This window comes from Strix aluco, chromosome 3, assembly GCF_031877795.1.
Source record: "Strix aluco isolate bStrAlu1 chromosome 3, bStrAlu1.hap1, whole genome shotgun sequence".
NCBI lineage: Eukaryota > Metazoa > Chordata > Aves > Strigiformes > Strigidae > Strix > Strix aluco.
The window spans coordinates 104,269,201-104,297,128 of NC_133933.1; the positions used below are offsets into that span (position 1 = coordinate 104,269,201).

General features: G+C 35.4%; 1 protein-coding gene across 5 annotated transcripts in view; it reads left to right on the forward strand.

Moving 5' to 3' along the window:
- Window positions 1–27,928, forward strand: part of KHDRBS2 (KH RNA binding domain containing, signal transduction associated 2) — a 439,781-nt gene that overhangs the window by 396,233 nt on the left and 15,620 nt on the right. For 3 of the 5 annotated variants that reach the window (XR_012622653.1, XR_012622655.1, XR_012622654.1), the window contains exons 9-12: window positions 5,706–5,789; window positions 8,745–8,918; window positions 10,869–10,920; window positions 21,722–21,930. Coding sequence is in view for 2 of the 5 variants with exons in the window: in XM_074819841.1 (XP_074675942.1) it covers window positions 5,706–5,789; window positions 8,745–8,842 (182 nt within the window). In the remaining 3 variants the exon portion in view is untranslated. Of the gene's footprint in view, window positions 1–5,705; window positions 5,790–8,744; window positions 9,831–10,868; window positions 10,921–21,721; window positions 21,931–27,928 lie in introns of those variants that run through there. The other 2 variants (XM_074819841.1, XM_074819842.1) reach the window with 2 other exon arrangements.

Sequence of the window (27,928 nt, forward strand, 5' to 3'; positions counted from 1 at the left end):
GTGAAAAAATAAGCCTAATGCTCTCCTTAAAAAACAAGACAAAACCTGTTCTTGAATTTTTGTCTAAAATAATATATACTTGTCCAATTATGACACAAGCAAAGTGCAGCTGTCTTTTCTGTATGGATTTATGGGGTGAAATTCTGGCTTTGTCAATGTTAGTTGAACTTTAGTCATTAGCTTGTGTAGGGCAAAGTTTCCAACCATTGCTTAGTACTTTGCCTCCACCCATCTTTTCATGGAGGGAGAAGTTTGGAGGCTTACCAGAAAGACAGCACAAATTGAATTATCCAAAGAAAATAATTCTAATTTTCAGTGTTCTCATTTTAAAGTTAAATGTCTGGTTTCTATTGGGTCTTCTGCTTAGCACACATCTATAGCACTTTTCTCTTACTGCTCAGGCAATTAATTACATCTCAGAACACCCCAGGGAGGTAGGTATTCCTGTCTCATTCTAGCAGTGAGGAACCCATACCACAAAATATTAAACAATTATCCAAGGTCACCGAGCAAAGAAGGAGTAGAGCTAGTAATCACAATTCCTGAATTCCACTTACGCTCCATCTCTAGTGCACTGTGCTGTCTCCAAATGTATGCAGTATAATGACCTTGCAAAGAAGGTCATTTTTTTCCTCATAGGAAAGAAAACTATTTTATTCTGAATTAAAAGCAACTTCTATGTTTCTAATACCACTGAAAGCTAAATGGCAAATCAAATTAAACCATTATCTTAATTGCTGTTATATACATCTTAATTATCTAAACAGAATAGCTCTTTTCATCTCTTCCTGGCCACCTGTCCCAAAATAATTGACCAGAGATGAATAAAACTGTGTGCAAAATTGTGGGCAATATTCAGATTTTAAGTTACCAGGAAGAAGCAGTGATCAGGTCTTTATTATTACAGGGAATAAGCAATGAAAATAAACATTAAATTATTACAAAATAATGTATTCATATGAAAATCACATGCTGTTAATATCTATTTTTTAATTTTAAAGAGTCTGTTAATATGATCTGCCTTTTAATTACATGTGTTGTTGCCCTCTTTGCATTTGTGAAAGAGTTTTATTCAGTGCTGGAAAATTCCATGACAAGGTTGCAGAATGCTGACTGAAGAGTAGGGAAAATGTGCTTAAATATGTGCTTTTCTTGAATCTTGTACTAGAGGACATTTAAGCATGTGATGATACCTTGGGGTAGAATTTTGGGGTAAATGGACCACTATGAATTTTTCTTTGTGCTTTGAATACTACATAGGTAAAATAGTAAGACAGAAACAACTTCATATGTATGTCTCTCTCTTAGAAATACCATTTAGTGACCCCACATTCAAATGAATTTCACAGGTTAAGCATACTATGACTCTTTTTCCATTCTGACTCTCCAGTAAGAAAAAAAATCTAACTTAAATTCTGTATTTAAACAGTAGATCAGAGCTACTGAGTCTACTAGCAATTGATCAAACAATAATCTTTAAAGATACTCTCAGCTAATATATCAATGATGTCTGTAATAGATACTGGAAGTATTTATATAACTCAGTGAACACAGCAACTAAGAGTTGTGAAAAGCAGTGAAAAAATGTTAACATACAATTTCAATCAATCGTAAACCAAAGGTGCTGATTGCCTGTGATGATAACAATTAATATATGTATCCTAAATGTGAGCTTCAAATATCAATTCACAAGGAGGATACAGCAAATTGAAAGAAGTATGCAGTGTAATTAAAAGGGCTGTGCCCATGACTTCACATTTCTTATCAAAGTAGTCACCAAAAATTTTGCTACGACACTTGTTACACACCCAAAGCAATCCTCATGCCCAAGCACACTCAAATTCCTCAGCTATAAACTCTTATGTTTCCATCATGCTGCCATAACTTATACTTTTAGTTTCTGAAAGCAAAGCATACAATATTTCTTCTTAGCTAAGAATGGCAACATCTGAGAGATGTTTCAAATTTGCAATAACACCAAATTCCTGGAAAAACTGGACCCTCAGCCCTCAGTTATTAAGCTGCCTGTGTGGATTTCTTTTCAGTCACAGTCTTTGACACCTGATAGCACTGGGGATGGTCAGAAGTGAAAAGGACAGGGGGTGAGAGGAGCCTGCTATAGCGGAAGGATGGGACAGCAGGCTGGGTGGCACTGAGGGAGCAGGGAGGTCAGACTCCACACGGTTTCTTTGACAGGAGTCAGGAGGAGGAATGGGAATCAGCATTAAAACACGGTGACCACCCTGCACATCCCTTCAGCTCTTGGGCACACTGATTCACAGACTCACTAGCATTTCTCACAATTACCTTTCTCTCTCCAAGGCTACAACTCTTACCTGCTCTTCACCTGAAATCCCCCCTCAGTTTCCACTTCATTAACATGTCACTTTATTAAAATAAAATATGTCCAGGCTCTCTTTCCTTTCCATTTTGGCACAATCTCTCACAGAAAGACCAGACTCCACTGTTCTCATATGTTCTGAAACACAATGAAACTCACCCTGGGAATCAAAAAGGCCAAAGGGTCTTTCAACCCCTCTGCTACCCAACGACTTACCCAAATCTCTGCATAACTACTAAGGTAGTCTATATGGCTTCAATCCTTCAAGAGTATTCCTGAAGACAGAGCTTTCTATTCTCAGGAGCCACCCGTGATGCTGAAAGAAAAGATTGCCTTGGAGTACTGGAACTGAGATATGAAAGATCAACTTTGCACATCAAGGAACCTTTAATTACTAGCATTCAGATATGTTGTTCTACATTAAAAATCCCTGTAGGGAAAAACACTAATAACCATATTTCTTTGATGTGGCTGCATCTTGTAATTTATTGGCATCGTGTGGTTCAGACTCTGTATAGTGTTGCTCCATATCATCTTGCTTTCTCCACAATTCATGTCTAATCCTTTACTGCTGTGTAAGTGGTAGAGGCCAGTGTTTTCCTATTTGAAGACTGTAATCCCAAAACTTTCATCTGTTTTGGCTACAGATTCACCTGTTAATGCAGTAGGGTCTATCATGAAATATCAACAAGAACTGTTAGCTGTCAACCGTCCTTTCATATTTTGATGATGATATTACCAAATATAAATAAATTGTGACCATAATCCTTCCTTGTTGAAGTTTGAAATCAAGCAAATAGGTCTACCATGTTACTGGAAAAAAGAGCATAAGAGACTTGTACCACAAATTACGTTTCTGTTCTTGTTCTGTATCAGAGGCTGGTACAGTCACAGCAGCAATTTACTTTAAGAACACTGTTAGTCAAGAAAAAACAGCTTCTTCCAATAGGTAATATAAAGTCATTTTTAACTATATGAGTACTGCCAGAAAGACTGCATGTTTCACCTTTATATAAAGGTGTTTCAGTCAGGAGGTGGGGGAGAGGACTTAAAAGGAACAAGGAATTGGTTTGTCTTTGTGTTGTACATTTAGTGAGTATTTTTACTACTTCAGTTATTTTCATTTATATAAATCAAGCTTCTCCTTCTTTGTCTAAATCTTACTTCTCCCCAAGGCCTCTCTGCAAATGCAGTGACACTTTAGCAATGGGTAATTGAAGCTGCAGCACATTTACAGCAAAATGCCATTTTTAAAGTGTGTAATGAAACATACTGCAGAGGCAGAATTTTTAAATTCAGTATATGGAAACGGGTTCCCTGTAGGAATGAGAGACCTGAGGATTTAGGACTATATCATATTGGCTGCCACTTCTTCAACCCCCTAGGGAATAGCTTTTTACAGTAAACTTTGGTTTCATGTGACCATAAAACCCCTGATATTCAACAAGAGAACATCCTGAGCAGCTGAAAGAAAAAGAAAATAAATGGAATGCACCGAAAAATCACGATAGGAATGTTTCTTGTTCCATGGCAAGATCAGCTGCTACCAAATCTTCTCTGGAGATGTCCACTCCTAACATGTGCTAGCCTGAGCCTCACTTTAACTCCCCCTCCCTAAGCTTCCCCCTCACACCTCAAGGCAACAAGGTAATGAAATGTAGTTGCAGAGAAGACATCTTGCAGAGAAGAAATAGGTTTCAGAATTTTAAGAGGCTTTTTATGTTTTATATTGTCAGTTTTCAGTTTTCATAGAGCATTATCTTTTTACAAAAGCAATCTTTCATACCTGTTTTAACCATTCCATATTTTAGTCTAGAGTCAGCTAATTATTTTTTTATTGGCCGCAAAAGTCATCAGTGATTAGCAAAAACAAGATACCAGCAATAAAGTCATGCCCATTAAAAAACCAAGCTCATTAACTAAAATGCTTCAGTTCAGACAAACTTTTTTCTGTTGCCTCTGCTCACTCCTGGGGTCTTTGTTATATAGATTTTTTTTTTTGCGGTTGTAGATCTGTGGCAACATTAGATATTCCAATTAGTGAGGTAAAAAAATGACAGGTATGCCGATTTTCTAAGGGGGCTACTGTGTTTTTTTCCTACTAAATGAAAGTGCATATATGATGAATTTCATTTATTCAGGGAGAATTTTTAAAGTCTTAAAAGTCTTTAAATGTTATAAAGAAAATTAAAAGTAGGCAGCGGCAACTTTTAAACTTCAAAAGTGAACGGCCAGAAGGAATAATTCTTAACATCAACAATGTTTTTATTCCTTTTTAAAATGAAGTTTGGACAATGATGAGGTCAGTAGATATATAATGCTTCATTTACACTAGAAGAATAGCGAGTACTTTACTAATGGTTGACTATTTTAAACCAAAACTGAAAAGAAATCTGCACCGCAAAACTTCAAATGCCCCATTGATAGGTCTGATGTGATTGGATGGGCAAATTCACCGCTTGGTTTTGGGAAATATACTTGATTTCAGTGAAGGAGTAGCTGAGATGAGAAAGTTAGTGGGCCAGTTACACCTGTACCCAGAGGAAAATCATCAGAAGATAAGAGGGAGGAAATAAATGTCCTTTCCAGACTGCATTTGGGCCCATTCACAATTCAACATGATGCCAACATGCAATAATATTGTGTGTGCCTATACAGCTGGTCGGGCCATGGGCCAGGATCTGGTTTATGATCTAATGGCCCAACGGACCATTTGCACTCAAAATTCACTTTAATAAATGATCTGACACCAAGCAATCCCTAGATAGTATAATCATGCTCTGCCCTGTGATAGTTTTTGGGGAAAAAGTTGATGCTTCATCACTGGCAATATCTCCAGTCACCAGTGTCTTCCCTGGTGACTGCCAGAGTAAAGCGTTTTTCTGGAGTTTATATTATTCCATAAGCTGTCAGGTTTTGGTTACTGCTTCTCAACTAAAATATGGTGTCTGACCCTGAGCACTGTTTCAAGTCAATGTGGTTTATTTTGTATTAAAAAATAGAGTATTTGCACTAATGCAGTCACTAACCATGTCTCAACTGAAAAGGTGTTTTGTTAATCCACCTCTTAACCATAACCAAAGGTGTGAGTGCTCTCTTAGTTTCACTGCAACGTGAAACATTAATTTGCCTTCAGTGTTGATTTGAACTAACTCATTTTGCTTTGGCCTGAAACAGAGGGCACACTGAATGTTACTGCCTTTCCATTCATGGTGTAGCTTCTTCAACTGTGAATTTCCCCAACTCTTCTGCAAGAGCTTCTCTATACTAATATCAGTATCTTTGTACTTTTGCACCCATGCAACATTTAAAGAGAGTTCAGTTTCCTTCCCACTGCCAAGAGACCTCATTCTCCTTTACCCAGGAGGACTTCCTGACCCACCAGAGAAAGAAATTGTGACTCCAGTTTCCCATGTGGGTGGACAGTATGTGATCCTATCCATGTTGGGTAAGATTTCAAGTTTGCAAAGCTTCTGCTGATAGGATGGGTTTGTAAACTTATTTATTCACATACTTCCCATGTTAGAGCTAAAAGTGTGGTATCACTGACAGCAGCATATATTGTATTATAAAGGTTTTGGAAATAATAGAACGAAAAGGTAACATCAGCACACCATTCCATACATGTAGCTAGTATGTCACCATACTGCTCAAAAATTAATTTGGAACTTGGACTCTAACATGCATATAAAAAGAAAAATCCAAACAATTTTTTCTGTGCTATCGCTATTGTGTGTTTGGAATTCTGTATTATTATCATAGACACATTAATCAAGATGCAGAAGAGAAACAAAGGCCTCTGTATGTATTAGTTTCACTGGGGAGTCTTGTCATTTTAAGCTCATCATAACCAAATGATATGAATAAACTGTTTAAGGAGAAACCAGTGAAGGTTGAACTTTAGTAAGTTATTTATAGCACCTGAGCCTAAAGCAATCAAAATATGGACCTTTTACTGAACTCTTGTTCTGCTCTAGAAGGTACATTTATGAAGTCTTTGCTTGAGAGAAAAATGTTACTATCACTCTAAAAGCTTGCTTTAATAAAAGAAAATCTTTGACATGTTTTAATGGAGATGAAGATTTTTTCAGTTCCTTTTTATATTTAAGACCATCATTCCATTAATCAAGTAGCTGATTAAATTTAAGGTAATGTAGTTAGCCTTCATTGAAATGTATGAATAATACAATTGTGATTATTAATATTCACCTGTACTAGCCTATTTATTTTATTTTGCATAGAAAGCTCTATTCTCTTGTTTAGGTTATTTTGTTAAAAAATTGAACAAAATTCTTTAGTGTTTTAAGTGAATTGCAACAGACAAACTATTTTCAAAAAGTTAGGAATTCATCACTGCTTTCTGGCAGTGACCTGACACTTGAAAGCCCAGTCTCTCCTTCCAGTAGTGGGAATGGAATACAAGAAAAAGAGAAAAATTAACTGAGGTTGGATTCACTCTACAGGTACATCAGGAATCAGATCAAACTGAAGAACATCTCTTCTTGGCTTATTAGAAAATAAATGAGAAAGTTGCATGTAACATGAAAAATGTAGTAAAAATATGCTCTTGGCTATGAGCAATGAATGTTTTTGCTCCTGCTCACATTAGCTAATATGTCCCATGTTGGCTCACAGCCTATCCCATTATACCTGGGAGTTCAGAAAGTTTCACATTTATATTCCATATAGATGAAATTTATTGACCATGCCAAGTGAGGAGTACTCATTTCAATACTTGGTGGGTGAGTAGGGTAGCAAAAGTCTAAAACAAGACCTGAGCAAGGAAAATATGTTCTGAAATGGTAATTTATTTAACAGGCACATAAAAAACTTTGTATGGATCAAGGCATAAAAATTACGTACCTCTTAAAAAATAGATACAACTGGATGTTTAAATTTATGGAGCAAGGATCTTGACTGTTTCAAATCTTCAGCAGTAGTTCAAGGCTGGATAGTTCAGCTTATTACTGTGTTACCTATTTATAAATTAAATAAAACAATCCCACTTTAGACTTAGGAAAAAGGATCTATTTTAATATACCAAACAATTAGTTTTGTTTTGATAGCAACAGCAAGTATACTGTTTCATCACCAATTCGAATCTTCCTTTCCCTTTTCCACTGGCTTCAAGTCACCTTCCAATCTTTTAAACTCCTCTCTTTCCAATCTCTGTTTTTTATGCACCTTAAAAAGTGTTCTCTTTTCCCCTAGCATCAGAGGGCTTGACCCTTACTTTTATATCTTACAAAGATTTATATTCTGCGCATACCTGTAATAAAAACATGCTGATCACCAGTAAAATAAAACAATATGGAAAATGACTAATATTTGCCACACTGCTGAATAGCTTCTATATTTCATTACAAACACATAGACAGAATATCATATAACTCTGGCAGGGTATGTAGAGATTTTGAAACTTCCTCATGAACAGTGTATGTCAGATGTATTCTATGACTATTGTAACAGGGGTAATGTTGCACTATGATGTGATGTAAGATAGATGATATACTATGATTTCTACATTTTCATTTTAATCAATGTGTGTATGATCAGTTGAAGTCAGTGGAAGACACAAACCATCATTTGATGATCCACTAGCTGATTTAGGAGAGAGTTGAAGTTTGGGGTTCAACAGCTGGACCACAATTGTTTCCTCCTTTGGAAGGCTTAATTTCCAGAAATACCTTGTTGGGTTCGGGGTCGGGGGGTGGGGGGGTGGGTTGGAGGTGTCAGGAATAATTTGTAGCAGCTTTTTAAAAATTTAACTAGCCTTAACAGTTTTTACCTTATTCTTCCTGAGCATATTTCATTCACACAAATTTGAAAAAGTACTCTAAAGATAATGCAAAGTAAAAACTATTTCACAAAACTCTTTTCTTAATGTAATAACTTCATTTCTACACATTATTTTTCTTCCATTATTTTCTTTCTTTTGGTCTCAAATGAAAGTAAAAAATCAAGTGTATTTCTATTATCTTTTCATGATTCAACTCCTCATCTTATTAACATACCAACTGCATTAAATGTTGTTCACACTGATGCTTTAACTTACATGCTAGAAGCTCAAAACATCAAATAAATTGAGCTGGCAGACTAGTGCAGTGATTTTTCCAGGGCTGACTGTACTGCCACCACAGTAGGTATTCATTCTCTGCTGAAAGTGAAGGAGTAAGGTTTTTTTCATCCTGAGATAGACAGGTTGCCTGTGCAGAGAAGTAGAAGATTAGTTTTTTGTAAGTTTTTGTGGTTGGATAAAGAAATGGATCAAAACACCATCCTTTTATTTTTCAAAAGCTTTCAGCCAAAACCCTTGAGAATTTTGACAGCCATTAGCAGTGGCATCACTTCGTTCTTTCAAGTCTAGATATTTACAAAACATGTTTTTCTCTTCTGTTTTTAGCACAAGAAGAATGGGCCACAACCCGTTCCAGCCTAAAGGCACCACCTCCAAGGTCAGCCAGAGGGGGTTACAGGGAACACCCCTATGGTAGATATTGAAGGTCCTCCTCATCTGTGACCTCATCTCAAAGACAATTAATAGCCTGTGGTCTTCACATAAACAGCAACAAGACAAGTAATAGTCCATTTCTTTTCTATCCTAGGGATTACTGCTCATTATTATCCTATGTACTACTTGTATTTCCTATAACATTGGAGTGACATTGGCATTAGTATTATTTTATAACACGGACTTAAAAAAACAGAGACAAAAAACCTTTGGCAAGCATTGTCTATAAACCATTCAAAGATGATGTTCTGTTGGTTGTATTCATTGCTGTGTGTAACTTAAAAAGCATGACACTGTTACAGATCTTGAGTCTCTCTACATACTAGCTAAGGCTGTTTTTGTTTAGGGTTGCTGAAAGACTGTAATATGATTCTTTTTTCCTTTTTTTTTTTGAACCAGACAGTAATCAAGCTGTAGAGAAGATGTTTTAACCTGTCTTTTTTAATATATGTTAGTTTAGATTAAGATGTTCGATATTAAGTTTGTAAATTTAATTTTAAATGCTGTTTTAATGGGGTTGCACACAAGCAGCTACTGTATGTATGTAGCTAACTGAATTTGTTCAGTGTTTTAACCTGTATTTGTTAAAAAAAAATCACATAAAGTTCCATGTGTAAGCTTCTCTAAATAGGAAACCATAATTTTGTCAAATATGTTTGCCATAATTTGTCAATAAAGCTGAAACCTTTTGTAACAAACTAAATTTGGAATTACTTGTTTTCTAGCTTTAAATGACTGCTTTATTTCTTTTTCAAGAGATGCCTAAAATGTTTTTTATATAAAAATTACAAAAATGAACCCAAGCCTGTTTTAAGATTTTTTGTGTAAGACTTTAAAAGTTGTATTAATAGATTTTGGTTGTTAAATAATTTAAAAGTTAACAAACTAAACTGTTACATGAATCATGGTTAGTATCCACTAATGTATAACATGTTAATGGAAAAAAATGCTTTAGAACAATAAATGGATTTTAAACTATCCTCTAAGCTTGATCTTGCTAAACACAAACTCTGATTGACTTGTTTGTATTAGCATGTCTCTCGTGAGAGTGTAATGGAGTTTAAAGAGGTAAGATTACCACTTACCACTGTTAGACTGTCTAAATGCTAGTTCTTCAACCTTTGAGTTTCCCCGCACATTAAATATCCCATTCAACATGTAAGCATTGCATAGATTCACCTATTTGTTTTCACTCAGAAGAGTGCGTTGACTGCATTTTTCGTAGTATATAACAATTTGTCTTGATAAACAAATCATCAGTGTCACTGCCCAGTTGTTGGTACTCAACTTCAAAAACTTTATTTGTAATTTTCAGTGCTAAATATCACCGCCCTTGAAGGCAGTTTAGAGGGCTGATATTTCTTTTGAGACTATCAGACTTGATGGCTGATGATTATTAAGGAAATATGTCGCAGGACTCAAAGGATGACTAAACGTTAAACAGGTAACACTAATAGTAACTCTGTAATTTTGAGTATGCAACAGTAATGTTAAATATTCTCAGTTATTAAGTTACTGATAGTTAAAAAAGTAAACCTACCAAAAGATAACAAATAGGTATATAGGCTATTAAAACAACTAATTAACATTAACTAGTGACAACAAAATTATTCTACCATATATAACCCTCAAGGTGATAAACAGAACTAAAATTAACAATAATAGTGATGCAACTCTTGCTAACAACAAATATATAACCTAAATTCTGATGAAAAAAAAAAAAAAAACCAAAAACAGAAGACTTGATGGTAGGGATGCCAAAACTGTTAATCCTTTAAATACAGTCTTTTTGTTTACAGTGGCTTTTTGTCAATGTGATTGGTTTACTTTTTTGATGAGAATAAAGTACAGGCCTATTGCTGTTCAGTTTGTGGACAAAATCTCTTGCAGCTGGAGTTGCATGCTAACTCTTTTTAAATAGTTTATGAAGTGTATGTTTTGTCATTTGACATGTTAAAGTGATTTTAGTAGGCGACATGATGGTTACATTGAGTTTATTCTGTCTCACTATTTCAGGGACTCACAGGCACTGGACAGCTAAGCAGCAGATCTGCTAAGAAGTGGTCAGGTAAGTTCTGCCACATCTCAGGGGGTTTTCCTCTTTCCTATTTCATCTGTGTATTTGTTTTTACTAACACACAGAAATGTATTCAGCTAGAGTTTTAAAATAAATCATTCTTTCCAGCAATGTTTCCCTGCATAAGAGCATAGTGATTATGGTGCAATGGCAATCAAAACATTTTCTTTTACATGGTATGATACGCTTCATTTAAATAAAAGAAGTCTTGTTGTCTAGTCTTTTAATGGTAAATATTAAGATGGTATACTTTATAACTGCTCCTGCTAAAAACAAGAGCTGGTGTTTATGAAAAGCATGCCTACACTTTGGAAACAAACTAGTCACATGACATAGAAAAATATAATACTGGCCTCCCTTTGCTTCTCAAAATATCTGTAATTCCTTCCTATGACAAAAGTACCTATAAAGAGACAGGAAGTTTGTTATTTATTCTTTTGCTTGATAGGTTTTTCTTTTTTATGCTTTAGAATGGCAGAGACATTGATGGTATTACCATGCAATGGCATAGATCAAGGCATAACTTTCCATATTTCTCTGTTAAATATGTTTAAACGTAAAGGTGTGTCTTGGATAACCTTCTTATATAGACTTCAGATTATATATGAAATTTTTGACTGAGGATAAATGTCATTGCTGGAAACGTAAAGCAAAATTCAGCTCAAATACAACTTTGTCCACTCAGAAATGTCAACCTAATCACAATACAAAAAGTATAAATTCTCTTCCTCTCTCATGATTGTTAAACTAGATAAGAGTTAATAAACAAAACTGATGATGCACACCAGATACACAGTCCCAGACACATTTATTACTCTGGCATCTTTTCCCATGATTGTGGTCGGCTGGTTTAATGTTTTCCAGCTATCAGTGTATTCAGCGGTTACCTACAAACCACAAGTTGTGTTGTATAACAAGATATAAAGGGCTTAATTTTCCTCTCCAAAGGGCTGACTCAAGACCTTTATAAATTGGTTTGATTTATGTGCTACAAACAGTCTACAGGCCAAAGTGATATAACACAGCATTAAGATTTGTCTGCATATTGCCGTCACATCAGTGTGAGCGTACCGCTATAGTAAAAATCTTCCATCTACCCAACTTGCATATAGTTATACAAATCTGCTTCCTTCATTATGTTATATGTATACAGACAAGAAAAACACACCCACTGCTATAAATAGTTTTGTACTGGTATAACTGTGATTATAGATTATTATACGTTATAGATTTTGCTACATAAGTATTTCAGGAAATGCTTATATGCCTTACTGAAATGATAAATTATGGAAAACTGTGAGCAGGTCACACCTGATGTAAGTGAGATCCAAGGCAAAGTACATAAAATTAATTTCGCACTTGTGCATCAGATTTTTATGTGAGGGTAACTAACATGAACTCCTTGAGGATGGACTCCAATAAATACAGCTTTATAGCAGAGCAGTGTCCTTTAACATTATTGCTTCAAAGTCCACTTTACAGCCATTATTTGTGTAGATTAAAAAAAATGCAGAATTTCAGTAAAATGATGCATTGTGAAATATTCTCGTACAAGAATTATTTATAAAAAGTAGGTTAATAAGCCAGTGCAAACAACTGTTTGTGCAAACATTTGTTCTATTGATTTTCAGGAAATCAGTAGGAAAAATTACCTGTGCATGTGCTGTTCTGCGCTAACTACAAAGTATATTTCACATCAGTTTCTGAAGAAGTCTTACAGTTAATCAGCTATGACTTAATAAGAAAATCTACTTTCTTAATTTGTGAAAGAATAAGAGAGTCTGGTTATTTTAATTAACAGTTATCTTTAAGTCTTCCATGAAAGCTGTGTTGTATTCCACACAGCCACCAGTCAGGTCAGACATAATTCTGATGTCCTGAAAACTTATATGCATCACCAGAAAACACAGAACTCCACTTGTGCTACAGATAATTCCAATACTGTAGTCACCAACCACATGTTCTTTAGATTTATTCACATACCAAGTAGTTTTGTTCGTAATAGGAAGAAAAACTAGTATAAACAAATCAAAATAATGAGTAAAAAACACTGGAAAAGAGAACCAGAGATGAAAATGCAAAACTTCTGTTAAAAGATTTCTAAGACTTTTTTTTGTCCAGGTTGACCTCATCTATAGAACGGTTCCATCTTTAAAAGAAAGTAGTGCATTATAATTTTCAGTTCTTAAAACAGCAAAATACATTATTTTACAGAACTGCACTAAAATATTCTTAATTGTACATCTGCAGCATCAAGCTAAATATTATTTTCATTGTTTTCTTTTTAAAATGGAGCTTTTTACTTCTGAAAAATTCTTTGCTTTCATGAGCAAAGAGCATGAGCATGCCTTGGTGAAAACCTTTATTACCCTAAATAGGTAGGCTATTGCCTTATAAATGCAAACAATGCACATTCCAAAAAGTATTTGTTATGAATAGAATCAATGAGCCAGTTTCAAAACTAATGATTTCTGGAGGTGGGTTATGCAACATTGTTGAAATGGTCATTGGATAGTGGAGTGGATGGCACAGTGATATAATCTGTAGTTTCTGATGTCATACTGACACAGCTCAGTTGCTGGAAATTTAGTCTGAGAGCATGAGCAATTTTCAAGTCCAGCTAGAAACAGAGTAGGAAGAAAGCGCCAAGTGGCTGAGAGCATTGTCACCTACAGGAATAGAACCTCCAGAGCTGGACCACCAGGGACAGAGCTCCTGGAACGGTAACAGAGGAGGAAAAATTGCCCTGTTTTGTCTAGCAGACTTGTTGCGTGTATTCAAGAGCTATTCTAACTGAAAAAATTAAATATCCCTAGAGTAGCAACCTTTATCAGAAAAAAAGTAGCACCATGTAGCTATTTCTCTCATATACAGCCTATTTTACACTGTTTAAACAAGATCTTAAATCTTCGTATGAATAAATGAAGAACCTTAGGAAGTACAGTATACCTGACCTCACCTCAAATGATATTGACAATGTTCTTCCAGCTCAATGAGGTCCTCCACCTCCATTCAGAATAACAGAGCTATAGTCATAAAGCTAAGAGATATTCTTTACTGCACATGCCCCATTCAGTCTATAACCCAGCAATAATTACTCCATTATACTTGAACATGTGCTGACTAACCAAGTTACTAACCAGGTAACACCAATATTAGTGAAAGTGAGTGAGCGTGCGTAAAACAGATCACTGTGTCTGTGGTAGCTCTGAAGAAACAGATGTGAAGACCTGGTCACTAAGCACAGCAGGCTGGAAGAGTCTGTGTTTCCCAATTGTTAGTGAGCTGCCAGACCACAGGTACTGAGCTGAGTACCTGGAATTTAGTAAAGCAATTAAGTTACCATTAGAATCAGGATAATGAACATATATGAATGCATCAGTTAAAAGGCTTAACATTTTATCATGGTAATATGGATTTATGGTAGTCCTCATGATATATTGTCCAGGATTATTACCTGAAGGTTAAAATCAAAACCAAGCAATGTATTGTGTTCAAATAAAAAACAATCACATTAGTGATGTCTTTCCTTCATGTTTAACAGTAGGAGTGTTGTTCTGTGTACTGTCTTTCTAAGAAGTCCAAAGGTTTGCAAGAGTCAAATAATGCAGTTACAAAATTATAAATGGTGACAAAGGAAAGTCATAGAATAAGCTAAACATCAGAGAGAAAAAGTCTTTGTTAACATCTGAAAGAAGAATATGATCCATTAAGGAAGGGAAATCCTAGAAAGTTTTCCATGTTGTATTGTATTAACTTGCACAAGCAAGTTAAGTCAAGTTTGTATAGAATTAAATAGGGACATCACTGGATATCAGTATTCTCTATATGACCTACTTAAAGATACTTCACACTCCCTGAAGTTTACTGATACATTTTCTTTCTTTTATGGAAAAAGAGTATCTAAAGTGAAAAGATAACTGAAAAAACTCTACCTGAATTTCCTAAGCAGCTACATATTTTGACAGAAATAATTGTTTTCTTGTAATATTGTGAAACAAATACCAAATCTAAATATAATTTCCTTACAGAATCTATTTATTAAGAACTTTCTAGAAAAGATATTAAAGAAAATAGGGTTTTTTTTCTGTAAGTATTTGCTGAATTCTTTTATAATGCTGTAGAACTTCAGTAAATGACTCAAGACTGCAAGGAGATGAAGTAGCTTGGGAAAAATGTTCATACAGTCAGAATCATAGAATAGGTTGTAAATTCATCCTGTGTGAAAAAGAACCCATTTATCTCTGTACCAGAACTTATGTATTTTTAAGGTTCAGAAGGGCAGAGTTCATTTGTAGATGCAATTTACCGAAGTAGGAATAAAAAAAAAAAATCATTTTACTAAGAGATTACAAAGTTTTTACCAAAAAAAAGCACTAATTTTAGTTTACAAAAATTGAAAAAGATGGCTGTAATTAAATATATGTCAAAAGAATGAAGATCATATCTGTTACTATTTAAAGTCATCCTCTGTTGTCAACAGAGTAGCCAAAATACAAAAAGAACCCTAATTAATAAGTAAAATTACAGGAAAAACTGAAAATTATTTGAATGCTAAACAGAGAAACAAGTGTAATGTTTTCTGAAGTTTTTTGTCCTCCATTAAAACTTAGATGGGGTCTGTGACCTTCATCAGTTATTAGAACACAATAGTTATCAAAAGTAGTATTTTATCCATTTTACTGTATTGGTCTATGGAGACAGAAAAGGCACACAGGTGACTTTCTCAGACCAATTACAGCTTCAGAGATGATGACCATCTTTCACTCTGTTATTAGCTAATTGCATTTTTCTAGTCATTGTTATTGCTTATTGAGACCTGATTGAAATATTTGAAATCATTAAGCCTTTCCTTTTTCTTCAATTGGTTTTGTTCCTGGTCCTGTAGGTTAGATGCTAGCATTCATTTGGAGACATTAAGGAAAATGATTCCCACTGAAAGATTTGCTGATCGACATGGTTATTAGGAAAATTATGAGCTTTGCTCATGGATATGCTGATAACTTTTAGTGAAGACATGCTGTATACAGTATTTATTTTCTGAAACACTGGAGTCTAAAGATGAACTATGACTCCCAGTATGAGTACAGGAAAGATTTTCTGTCCTTTTGTGATCTCTGACTGACTAAGTAATTTATATTATAACTCAGCAGAACATTTTAAAATTGTTGAAATACATCTCTACATCATGCATGTCTGGAACAAAGTTTTCATTCTCAAACAGAAGCAATCTCTGTCAATTTAAGCATAAGAAATGCAGATTCCTAAACTTCTACTAAAAACATGTCACTGTTTTAAAGGTTTGTTTTCCTTATATAAATCCTTATAAAGGGCTGTGTTTAGTACTTATTGAAAGACATAAAAGCCTTCTTTTCTCAAATAATCAAATTAACTTTGAAATCTAGGATGCTTTACCAGAGAATAGCAAGATATATTGAGAAAGTAGTTTCAGGCTTTCATATCTCAAACCTATAAATCAGAAGGAATGTTTATTGGAGGAAGATCACACCCATACTGTAATGGTATAGGTCCTTATTTACATATTAAAGGAAAAAAAAAAAAAAGAAAAAGCTATGTAGCTGATACTGTAAATCTTGTGTATGTCCAAAGAATTTTTCAAGGTGCTATATAGAAACAATCAGAATTTTCTGATATCTTTTAACATTTGGGTGTACAATAGGATAATGGTAATGCTTGAGTGCCCTGATAAGGGTAGAATTAATTCTGAAAACAATGCTTCTTTTTCTTCGTCTTGCTGCTGTGCCCTATTGATTTAATTGAGATATAGTTTCTTATTATACAGTGTTATTATAAAGTATGAGAGTACCTGCTTATATCATGTCTGGAACTGTTTTTACCATGCTGGATGCATTAGTTGATGATGGATAGCTCACTCACAGGAAAACAGTGAATATCTTTGTTATATGCCCTTGCATTACAAGACCTTCACACTGTTACCACTAACAAGTCAGAGATGCAAACTGCTGAGCTTCTCATTTATGACTTCTTAGCATTCTGGGTGGTTTTTTTTTCTTTATTTCTGCACAGTAAACAGAACAAAATGTGTGGATATTTTGTATCATGATTTACTATATTCACTTATGACTCTATAGTCATTGGACAGCTAATAACTCATTATATTTCTTCTTGAATTTTCTAACAATCCTTTACAATGACTGGCAAAATTCAGTGGAAAGGTCTTGACCATGAACCTTCTTTCTTTTTCTTTTTTTCTTTTTTTCCTTTTTATCTTCTTCTTCACAGAATATAATTGTTCATATACCTACTTCAGCTGAAAAGATAGTCAAGGACACTCTCAAATGAAATGCTGCTATTCTCTGATAATATAGGACTTCAGCTTAGTATTCTCAGAGTATTTAAAGTTGATAGGGTTCTTTTTCTTATTCTGTATGATATTTTGAGCATTATATAGGTTTTTAGTGTCTCTATTAGAATCCATGATGTAAAGATACAAACAACTGACAGGAATGCTCTATTACGTTCAATGCTAGTTAAGCAAAGTAGTTGTTTGATGTAGAATTCAATCCTGCAGATCCTGCTCAGGCTTCATTCACTAAAAATCCATGCTGACATCAAGGAAGGAAAAGGGAATATGAAATTCAGAATTTTACCTGCATTAATTTTTATAATTTAATTAAATTCAAACAGAACATATATCTGTTAAGGACTGGACTGTGTCATTCCAGCCATTGTCCTGCTTCGTGGGCAGTGTGAAATAACCTTGCCTCAGGAAGAGCACTTCAGTTAGACTACCAACATCAAGATACCTGATTTTTATATCACCAAAACTAATTTTCCCATGTGCAAGAAAAATACTTAGGTAAAGGTGCTTGGTTGGGACTGTCACTCCAAATCTCGACTTGGCAACAAAGTTCATCCATTCATGATAGTCACCATTTTATTTTCATGGAGTGAGGACTAACAAACAACTTTCTGAAGGAGGCACAATACTTTACATAGTCTTTAATCACAGTGTTACTGAACTTGTCTGCAGACCTTAGGCAAAAATGGGCTATCCACTAGACTCTGAAGGCCTGTGGGATATGTGCTTCATGGAATCTAGTGATCGTTCAAAAGAAAGGAAGACAGCTCTCTGTTATTGTAACAGCAGGAATACTGCATAGCTCTTACAAAGCTTGAATAGTATGTACAGAACTTAAAAAAAATGCTGCATAGAACTCAAAATGCTTACTGAAGGAAGAAGGTATTTTAATCTCTGCCTTGTAATAGAGCATTAGAGAAACAGTGAGGCTGAATGATTTAGCTAACGTCATTCAGGAGGTCAAAGAGATGTAATAAGGTGCAATTAGCAAAGAAGCAAGTGAGGGCAAGAATTTGCATCAGAAAATGAAACACAAGATGTATTTGGAAGTGTGATGTGTTTTGAGAACTGAACTCTCCTGTCCACAGTGCAGATATACTATCATCACTTGAAACCTGCTGCGTTTTACTAGGCAACTGGATGAAGCAGCTAGCAGAATGTGTTCATGAAGTAAGCATATGTACATATGCAAAATTTACACTGAAGAAGCCTGTTATTATTATCTTTTTCCGTTTGTACTATAGCTGTATTTTTCTGTATCTGCATCACCTGTTGCCATGGTTTCTCATGCTGTATGTCTGATGAGCAAGAAGTACATCTCTACACACTGATAAGAGCTTGAAATTCCTGATAATACCCAATGCCTTCCCAGCAGCACTGAGCACAATAGTACTGGACCCTAAAAACCTACATATTGTTAAACTTTATAGTGCTGACAATTCTAGAAATAACAGACGTTCTATTTTAGACCATTTTAAGGCTAATTTTAGACTCAGAGTTGTGGGGTTTTTTCTACTTTGGAGTCTACTTAGCTAGATTAATGGAAATAAGACACCTGGCTTTGTAATACATAGTCAACCAAAAATAACCCTAAAATATGTTTAGGGATGTAGAAAATAGTTTCGGTTTTTTAATATAAAATCATTTTTATACCGGGTTCTTCATCAGGATTTATTTGGATGATTCATTCACAGGTCTCATAGATAAAATTCAGAACTCCAAAATAAGCTATACAACTTTAATCTGTCCTGTCTCCATTTGTCTCATTTATTTTGTAAATATGCTATTGGCAGGGCTGGTAATAGTATCTACCATTAAGTTCACCAGTACTCTCTATAAATGCAACTGTGTCCACGTCAGATTAAATTTTCCATTATGTGTATCTGCTCAATCCAAGGATTTTGGCCAAAATGCCAAATAGTTCAGAAAAATACAGCATTTTGGTCACTTACAAAATAATAAAAGTTCCTCTTTTATCAGCAAATGTCTATGAGTATATTGCAAACTATGTGTTGCAGTACACTCTAGTGCTCGTTTCTCATGCATGAGAGTGTAAGAACGGCCTTCCTTTGTCAGACCATGAATCTATCCTGACCAGTATCTTTTTTCTATCAGATCCAGAAATGGAGGCTTGGGGTGCATGGTGGAGGGGTCAGGAGAAGTATGTAGAAAAAGTAGAAGGCTTATCTATATCAGCAAATTAAACAACACAAGAATGATCCCATCTCAGACTTGCCTTCCCAGTGTCCATATTTTTAACTCCCCTGTCTTGTCTAACGTACAAATAGATAGCTGTGGTAGGGTATAAGGGTTGTGTGCTCCAATAGGCTCTTATCCATAGAACCACCTGGCTGACGTTCCCAGGTGCTGGGGTCTATGCAGTGATTTGGGTTACAAGAAAAATGGAGGGAGTTTCATGACCAAAGATCTGAGTTTAACTAAGAGGAATGGATTATATTCTCCTTCAGCATCTCTACCAGCAGTTTTGTGTGAGGGTAGACAAATTGCTCAAAGTAAAACCCCACTAATGCTGTATTTCTTGTTGTCTTGAGGTCTTACAGAAAATCCCAGGATCTGATTTTCATCAGAATTACAAGTGGCATCATCAGGAGTTGTGCCTGACTATGCAAAATGCTGTTTAAGGTTAGGTATTTAAAAAATCAAGCCTTGGGTTTCCCTGATTATGTAACAGTGATGAATGGTTTATTTTAGCTCAGAAATATAATAGTAAAAAATTAGTCATACTGATGAGGAGTATTCACGTACTCTAGCCACAAGTGGCACAGAAAGCCAACCATGAAATTCCTAATTTTGTCAAGAAAAATTAAGGATTTGAATAGAGTTAAGCAAATTAATGAAGGAACAACACATCGAATAATAAGAGTAAGAGATACCAAATAGCTGTTTTTTCAGTGCCCTTTCTTATGCATGAAATCAAACAGAAAAAAAAAAAATGACATTAACATTGTGAAGACTACATCAAATGAAAGGAGCTGAATTAGGGTTTCACTGGCCCATAATTCATATTTATCTAACTTCAGAGCTCTTGGCTTACTTCAACCATTTCTTTTACAAGCTTGATGTTTATACCTACCTATTACTTTCCATCATAGAAAAATGTCTCCAAGTTTATGGAAGGGTTTACACAGTTTACAAATTGAGTGTTCCTGCAATTTGTAACAGGAACTTGCTTTTGGTAGGGGAAACTCTACTGAGGGTCCCAGAAATTATTTTTTGATGCTTTCATGAAAATCTGTTTTGGAGAATATCATGAGACATCCAAAAAATTGCCTTTTACCAACTCAGTAAACTTGCTAGAAGCTATACAAAATTGTTTTTATTCCCCTACCCCACTGATCAGAATTTTTTTTCTTTTATGTGAAGTTACCTTAGTGTGACATTTGGAGAAATATTGAGCACATTCATCACCTAGCTTCAAACACCTAGCTTTTGTCACTACAGGTACCTAGAGTACCTATACATTCAGTGGAGTGGTCTTTGCTTACAGAAAATAATTCAGTGTATGTAAACCAGGTACTCTAAAACACTGTCTGGATGTACCTTCTCTCCATTGGCTGGTTGAAGAGACTAACTAATGTGTTTAAAAAAATACCTCTTCAACCTAAATCTTCACATTATCTCTCAATCCATTGATTTTAATAAGAACTGATTTGAATTAGTGTCTCATAATCTGGATTATGTTAATATTATCAAGAAATGAAACACAACTCCCACACAACCTGTTCTCACAAGTTCCCATTCTCATCCATACCAGTACTCAGAAGTAATTTGCTCAGGATGAATATAATTACTATGTTGTATTATCTGCATAAAAAGTGTTGGTGTTCATAAAATTCACTGCCACAAACCTCCCTTTTTATTACATTGATAAAAACATACTCATACAACTGTGCACGGACCATGAGCCTTCATCTCAAGTAGATGATTGCAGCTGGAGAAAAGGTATTGAAGGCAGCACTTCATAAATTTGTAGCATTATAAAAAGTAAGAAGTTAAATGAGAAAGATGAGCTAAAATGATATCACTGAAGTTCCATACAATAACTTTACAAAAAAATTTCAAAACTAGAAATGCCAGTATTTAGTTTGTTCCCTTTCCTCATTTTTGCTCTGTTATGCACATACATTATTTCAGAAACCTTAAGCAGAGAATCACATGCTCCTTCATTCTACTTGTGTTTCTTGCAGGGCACAGGAATGTGTCAGAACTCTGTAACAAATCATGCTGTTATTTTTGGTAACTGCTTTATCTCATATGTTGCAGAATTTGAAAGGTAGTGACTTTGAAGAGTTTGCAGTTATCCAGACTAACCCTGTGTCACAGAGGCTGTGCAAATCTACATAAGACATTTAAGCTAAAATATTCATGTGACAAATAATTTTGTGTTCTTCACTGAATATGTCTGCCCAACTTTGTCTTGATTTTCAGATTTTTGGAGCCCTTAGGGGAGTACTGTACCTTTTGAACGGTGTTCAGGGAATTGAGAGTGTTCAACATCATTTGCAATAAATCAGTGGGATCTGAAGGACTGAGCCTCAGGTTGGAACTCTCCACAGCCCTGAGTTCTGGATCTGCCACTACCACCCTCTCTAGGACATGCCACCACTCAGACTTATAGTGATCCTCCAGTCTATCAGGTGAGCTGTGGTATTTGTCTATATGTTTTTAGTTTATGTCAAATGTGAGATAATTCATCTTACCTCAGTCTGCAAAAAATAGGATTATTTTAAAGCAGTTCCCCTTATGTTTGCCATTGGAAGAGAGCTCTTACACAGATACCTATGATGCATGTTACTTTGAGACAGGGTAGTTTGATAATGTATCTAAGTTCTTATGCTCTCTTTCTGTGGTAAAGAAATATAATATTTAATCATCTTTCTCACAGAAATAACAAAAATAATCAAAGTATATTTGTGCAGTATGTTGAACCCAGAAATAATTTTTTTAAAGTGCCAAATATTTGGAGAAATCATCTCCCCTTGGATGAGTTAACTCATTGAGATGATCATGATAAAACCAAATTTTGCAGATTCTGGGGTTCTTTACTCTGTTCTCCACTTATTCATCTAGAAAAATTTTGGTATCTTCATGAGATGTTGTGAACACACACTTATTAATATTTATAAGGTTCAGCTACTGTAGCATTGTTGTTACAAACTATGGACAACAAAAACCTGTAAGAAAGTAAATAAATCTACATCAGTGGACATTTGGATGGAGAACATTGAACAAAAAAGAGCCATACCACTAGTGTTTAAGACAGATATGTATATTTAATTCAATCTCATATCCAGAATTAATTAGGTCTTGCGGAGAGAAGGGTAGCAAGGGGTTCTGTAGTTAAAGGCTATGTTCTCTTGTATATACTAAAGAACATCATCTAATGATACTGGAAAGTATAAATCTAACATTTCCTAAATCTTCCAAGCTAAATACTTATGTGGAATTTGTATTTTTCTGTAATAAGCTTATTTGTAGTCATATGTCATATAAAAATACAGTTACTGCATTTAGTTATTAGAAATGAGCTTGTTTCTTCAGCAAATAGCTATGCAAATCAAAAGACCATTTTCAGTCTTTGTTGATGGTAGCTAGCAAAGTCCAGAAGGTTTCAGGTAACTAACAAAAGTAGTATCAATAGCTAATGTGAAGTTACTCTGCAGCTCCTCTGGCAGATTACATGCAGTGGCAGCAGAAATACAGACCCATACACACCATCACTTCCCATCCCTCTGATGAAACCACAGTCCTTCCCTTGCTCTTTCTGATTGTACACCAGACCTGAAGCTTTGTCTCCTGCACTGCAGAACAGCATGACATCCTTTTACAGGACTCCATTCCTTGTCATCACGTGTTCTGAAGGTGATAACACTTTTTCGCCCATGTTATTTTTGGATCTTCTCTCTACAAATAGCAATAAAAATTTGCACTATGCCTTGCTTTAGATTTAGATTTCTCTCTACAGAGAAAGAACTAAAAGCATGTGGCCAAAAGCTATTCAAACCTAACACGTCTTTAGACTTGAACAAAAAAATCAGTGTATTTTTCAAGTTTTCTCCTCCTAGCTAGAGCTGGAAAGAAACCCTAAGTCACAGTACTCACACTCCAGTTTTAAGTAGGCTGAGAGTGAGATAAAGAAATGGGTGAAAATATGCAGGTTTCTTAAGGGTTTACTTAGATTATAGTTAAGTGTGTTAATACTTTGTAAATAATAGTCTAGGGCTCTTTAGGAATGTTTTTCACATTATAGCAATGTGGAATAAGAAGATTAATGCCTCTACTATTATTTGTGCTTTGCATATAGCAAATGGAAGGAGAAGGGGGAATCTGTTCACTCTGTATCACACAGAATGCTATTCATCAGAATGAAAATACCTTTACTTATAGCCCAATCTCCTAACCATTGTACTGTTTCCTAAAATGACTTAAAAGTGAGACTTGGAAGTAGGTGATCATTTTCATTCTTTGCCTAAAGAAAATGACTTCATGTTCTTGGAAACTCAGAGTAGTGATTACTTTTGGCTTGATAACTTCAGATTTTAATAAGTGAAAAAGTGTTTCAGGAGGGTGGAAGACCCTACTTATATTTCTAGAAGGTGAACAGAAATCTGTGGAGGAAGGAAAGTCTGATTTTTCCCCATCCTGAGCAAGCCAGAACTTCATAGTAAAATACCAAGGTTCATCTGCTTTCACAACTTCCTTTGCATTTTCTGACTTTCTTGTTTTTCAGCTGTATATATATGTGCATATATATAAAATTCAAGTCTAAAGGGCAATTTAGCCCCTTTTCAGGTATGTGTCAAAAACAAGTGGGATGAAATGCCTTCTACTGTTCAGAAAGTGGGACTAGATGCCCAGAATAGACTATGGACCTGTCTTTTAGATAATTGAGGTTGGCTGAAATTAATCCCAATGTTAATAATTAAACTTTTAAGGAACAGAATTTTAGATTTCAGTTGTGAGCGATACGTACATGAAAAGCTACAGATTGTGTGTATCCTATCCTATCCTATCTTATCCTATCCTATCATATCATAAATTAAATTGTGTAGAGCTAAGGGACTACAAGGCTTGACACATACACTTGTCCTTGGAGTTTGACATAAGCCTGTTCTGTCTGTGCCCAATGCTTTACTGTGGAGCAAGAGGTTGAAAAGTGGGCATAGAGAAGCACAGCCCAATGCACAAAAGCTTTGCTGTGATAGAAAGGGCCATTCAAGGCCTTCACTTTGAGCTCCACATGCACAGCATTCACCTCATGGAAACTGGCCTATGGAGTTTCCCAGAAGAGGATTTTCTGTACTTATATAACCTTTGCTAATTCTTTCCTCTGGTGGCTTTGTTGTTGAATTGCTTGTTTATTAAAGAAATGGGATTTGCTTAGGACAAGGCACTTCTGATGATAATTCTCAACATTTTCAACAGATGGATTATAAACTTCCATCTTTATTTGACCACTGAAGACACACTTGTTTTCAGAAGTGGTGAAAGCCTGCAGCTTTCACTAGTCTCAACTTCAGGTTCTCAAAAATCAGGAGTCATCACTGGCACACAAGATCTAAATATCCTCACCCAAAACACCTTTTTTGAACTTCTTGCCTTGCATCTTTATACAGATACTGTGAAAATTAATATATTACAGATTTTGAGACAGCCAGCTGGTATTAATGAAAACCAGAGAAGTACTGAAGATGCATATATAACACTAATACTTCATTAATAGCTTGAATTGCAGCTGAAGTGAACCTACTTTATTTTTCTAAAAACATCCCTAATGATTGGGATATGTTGCTGTACTCATGCAATATAGTGATGATCTATGAAAACAGGTAAGCAAATAAGAAGATAAATTGTTTAAGTATATACATTTTTTTTAAAGTTAGGTAGAATTAAATGTTGGAGAATATTCAGCCTGGAGCTAATAGATTTAAGACACTGAGGACCATACTAGTAATAAATACATTAAGCTGTTAGTTAATCATAGATCTTACTGCAGAGTTCTGTAGCTACATCTGTAACTGCTCTGCAGCGTGTTTTACATGAGCATCTAGTGACAGGATGAGGGGTAATCGTTCTAAACTTAAAGAGGGTAGAACCAGATTAGATAAAGGAAGAAATTCTTTACTGTGTGGGTGGGGAGACACTGGAACAGGTTGCCCAGAGAAGCTGTGGATGCCCCCTCCCTGGAAGTGTTCAAGGCCAGGTTGGACGGGGCTTTGAGCAACCTGGTCTAGTGGAAGGTGTCCCTGCCCATGGCAGGGGGGTTGGAACTAGATGATCTTTAAGATCCCATCCAACCCAAACCATTTTATGAAATTCTATAATTCTGTGTAGATTCAGGTGACTAAGCACTCCTTATAACACTGATACAGAGATAAATGTTTAGTTAGGGCCAAATCTAGCCTTTAGGCTATCCCCTGAACTCTCTTTTCTCTCAAAGTCAAATATTATTTTTAGCTTTTATTGATCTGTCCAGCTGACTCCACTCAGCATTATTTTCTGGTCAAATGCACTTCTCCTCCTCTACATCTAAACAGACTGACCAAAGAAGTTGCATTCTTCAGACACCTCTGGTGGCTGTGCTCTTCCACAGCACTAGTTGTTGAAGTATCAGTCACAAAATCTGTAGCATAGAATTTAACACAGGAGTTTTCCATTAAAGAAGCTCTTGCAGTTCACAATAACTTTCTTTCTAGCTCAACTTACCTGCTGAGGACACAATACTTTGTCCTTAAGTAGGCAGGATTGCTTTCATCCTATTCTTCCCACTGGAGCAGAAAGGAAGTAGAGTGTGAGTACATGTGGAGCAATGCACAAGAAGTGAGTAACTGCAACACAGACATGTATTATTATTGGATATTTTTTTTTTCAAATGCCAAGCAATAATAGATGAGAAATAAAAGTAAGTCTGTAACCATCCTGAAATTCCCCTAAATGTGCAGTAACATGATAAAAGATACCTGTATGTACTACAGATAATAAAACTGTAGCATTCCACTAATCAAATTCAGATCAGTTCAACTGCATAATTTTCAGTGAAGAGGTGCTTATGAAACACAAAATGAACTCCAGAATGGAACGTTCATTGCTTCCTAATCAAAAGCAGTGAGCTTTAAACAACAGCCAGTCAGGTGATAAGTTTGTCATTTCTCAGCTGCACTCTTGGAGGGAAGTTGCCAAGAAGGCTTGACAGCCTTTAAACTTTGCAGAGCATTTTCTTCCTATTTCTGAACGTCATGTTGATCTACAAAAACTCCTGGGATTCTGGGAGGAGAGGCAGAGTAACAGTTCTATTAAAATACATTTGCAGCAATGAATGTCAAGCAGAGTTTATGGTGTGAAAAAACGTGTAGTTCCTGAAAAGAAATTTTTACCACCCCTCAAGTCTGGTTCTTTCTTGTCTAATTGTGTCCAGCTACTTTGGGGGACTGAGGAGTGTCAATGATTAATTGCCTAGGTGTCAGAGAAGTGCAGGCTTGTAATGCATCATTAAAAACCAGTGATCAGGGTGTCTGAATTAAAATGGGAAGCTCTGAATGAATATATTATTGCTATATGCAATTAACAGCACAGGCCAGAAATCATTTACTTCCATAATTTAGAACAATGGCAGCTCTCCAGTGAAAACATATTTACAGTAGTTTTACATTGCTTTCTACAGGCTTAGTACAATAGGGAGAGACAAAAATTAATATGCACCAATGCAGTAACAGGGAAGCCTATCTTTGAACTGTTCTTTCCTTTTAATCAGCACGAGCTCTGCTAAACAGGAGAAAGAATTATGAGTAGGTGAAGAACATCTAGGTTACTGAGGGCAAATCACTCTCAGGAGAATAACTTTGCAATTTGAGAAACAGAGTCTGACCTTTACATGGCTTGGGATGAACAGGTTTTAACCCAGAATGAACAGCAATTGCAAGGCAGCCACCCTGAAGTCACTCAACCATCTTTACCTCCGTGAAGATCTGATTTCCCCTCCTTTGGCACTTATACCATTGTTCTGGAAGAATTCTTCAATGCTGACTAATGTCTTCTATTTCACATCCTCAAGTGTGGGACCTTATACGTATTTTAGTAATTTTTGGTATTGGTTGAAGTCCTATTAAGCTTCTGAGGTTCTTAAATTGCTTCTTGGAGTGTTTTTTGCCTTGTAACTTAGGTTGTAAAAGTAGCACCATAAACATTAATTGAACTGCCATTAAGCAGTATGGCTGTTTGGTTTGGGTTGATAGAGGACATAAAGCTTCATACCCTGTGGTGGAAAACAATTAGAGCTGATGATGAACATGCTATTAAATATACCATTACCAGACTTCTATCAGTTTAACTTTAGAAAATAGCAACCAGCTGTAGCCAAAGCATACATAAGTGATAGAAAGTCATGTTTTAATTGTCATGTCATAGCCTGTTATAAATATTGTCATTTCTAATGTTTTATGCTAATGACAGTGACTAATGGTAGTCATTACCTCCATTCATTCTCATAAAAAATTTCCTCAAGAGAGGATGATCATAACTAGAATGCTGTTAAAAATTAAACTGTTTTTCTAAAATAGAGAACATAAAAAACATTTAAATATCAAGAGGTTAGCTAGCTAATTTATTTTGTTTTGAGTGTGTTTGACAACTACAGCT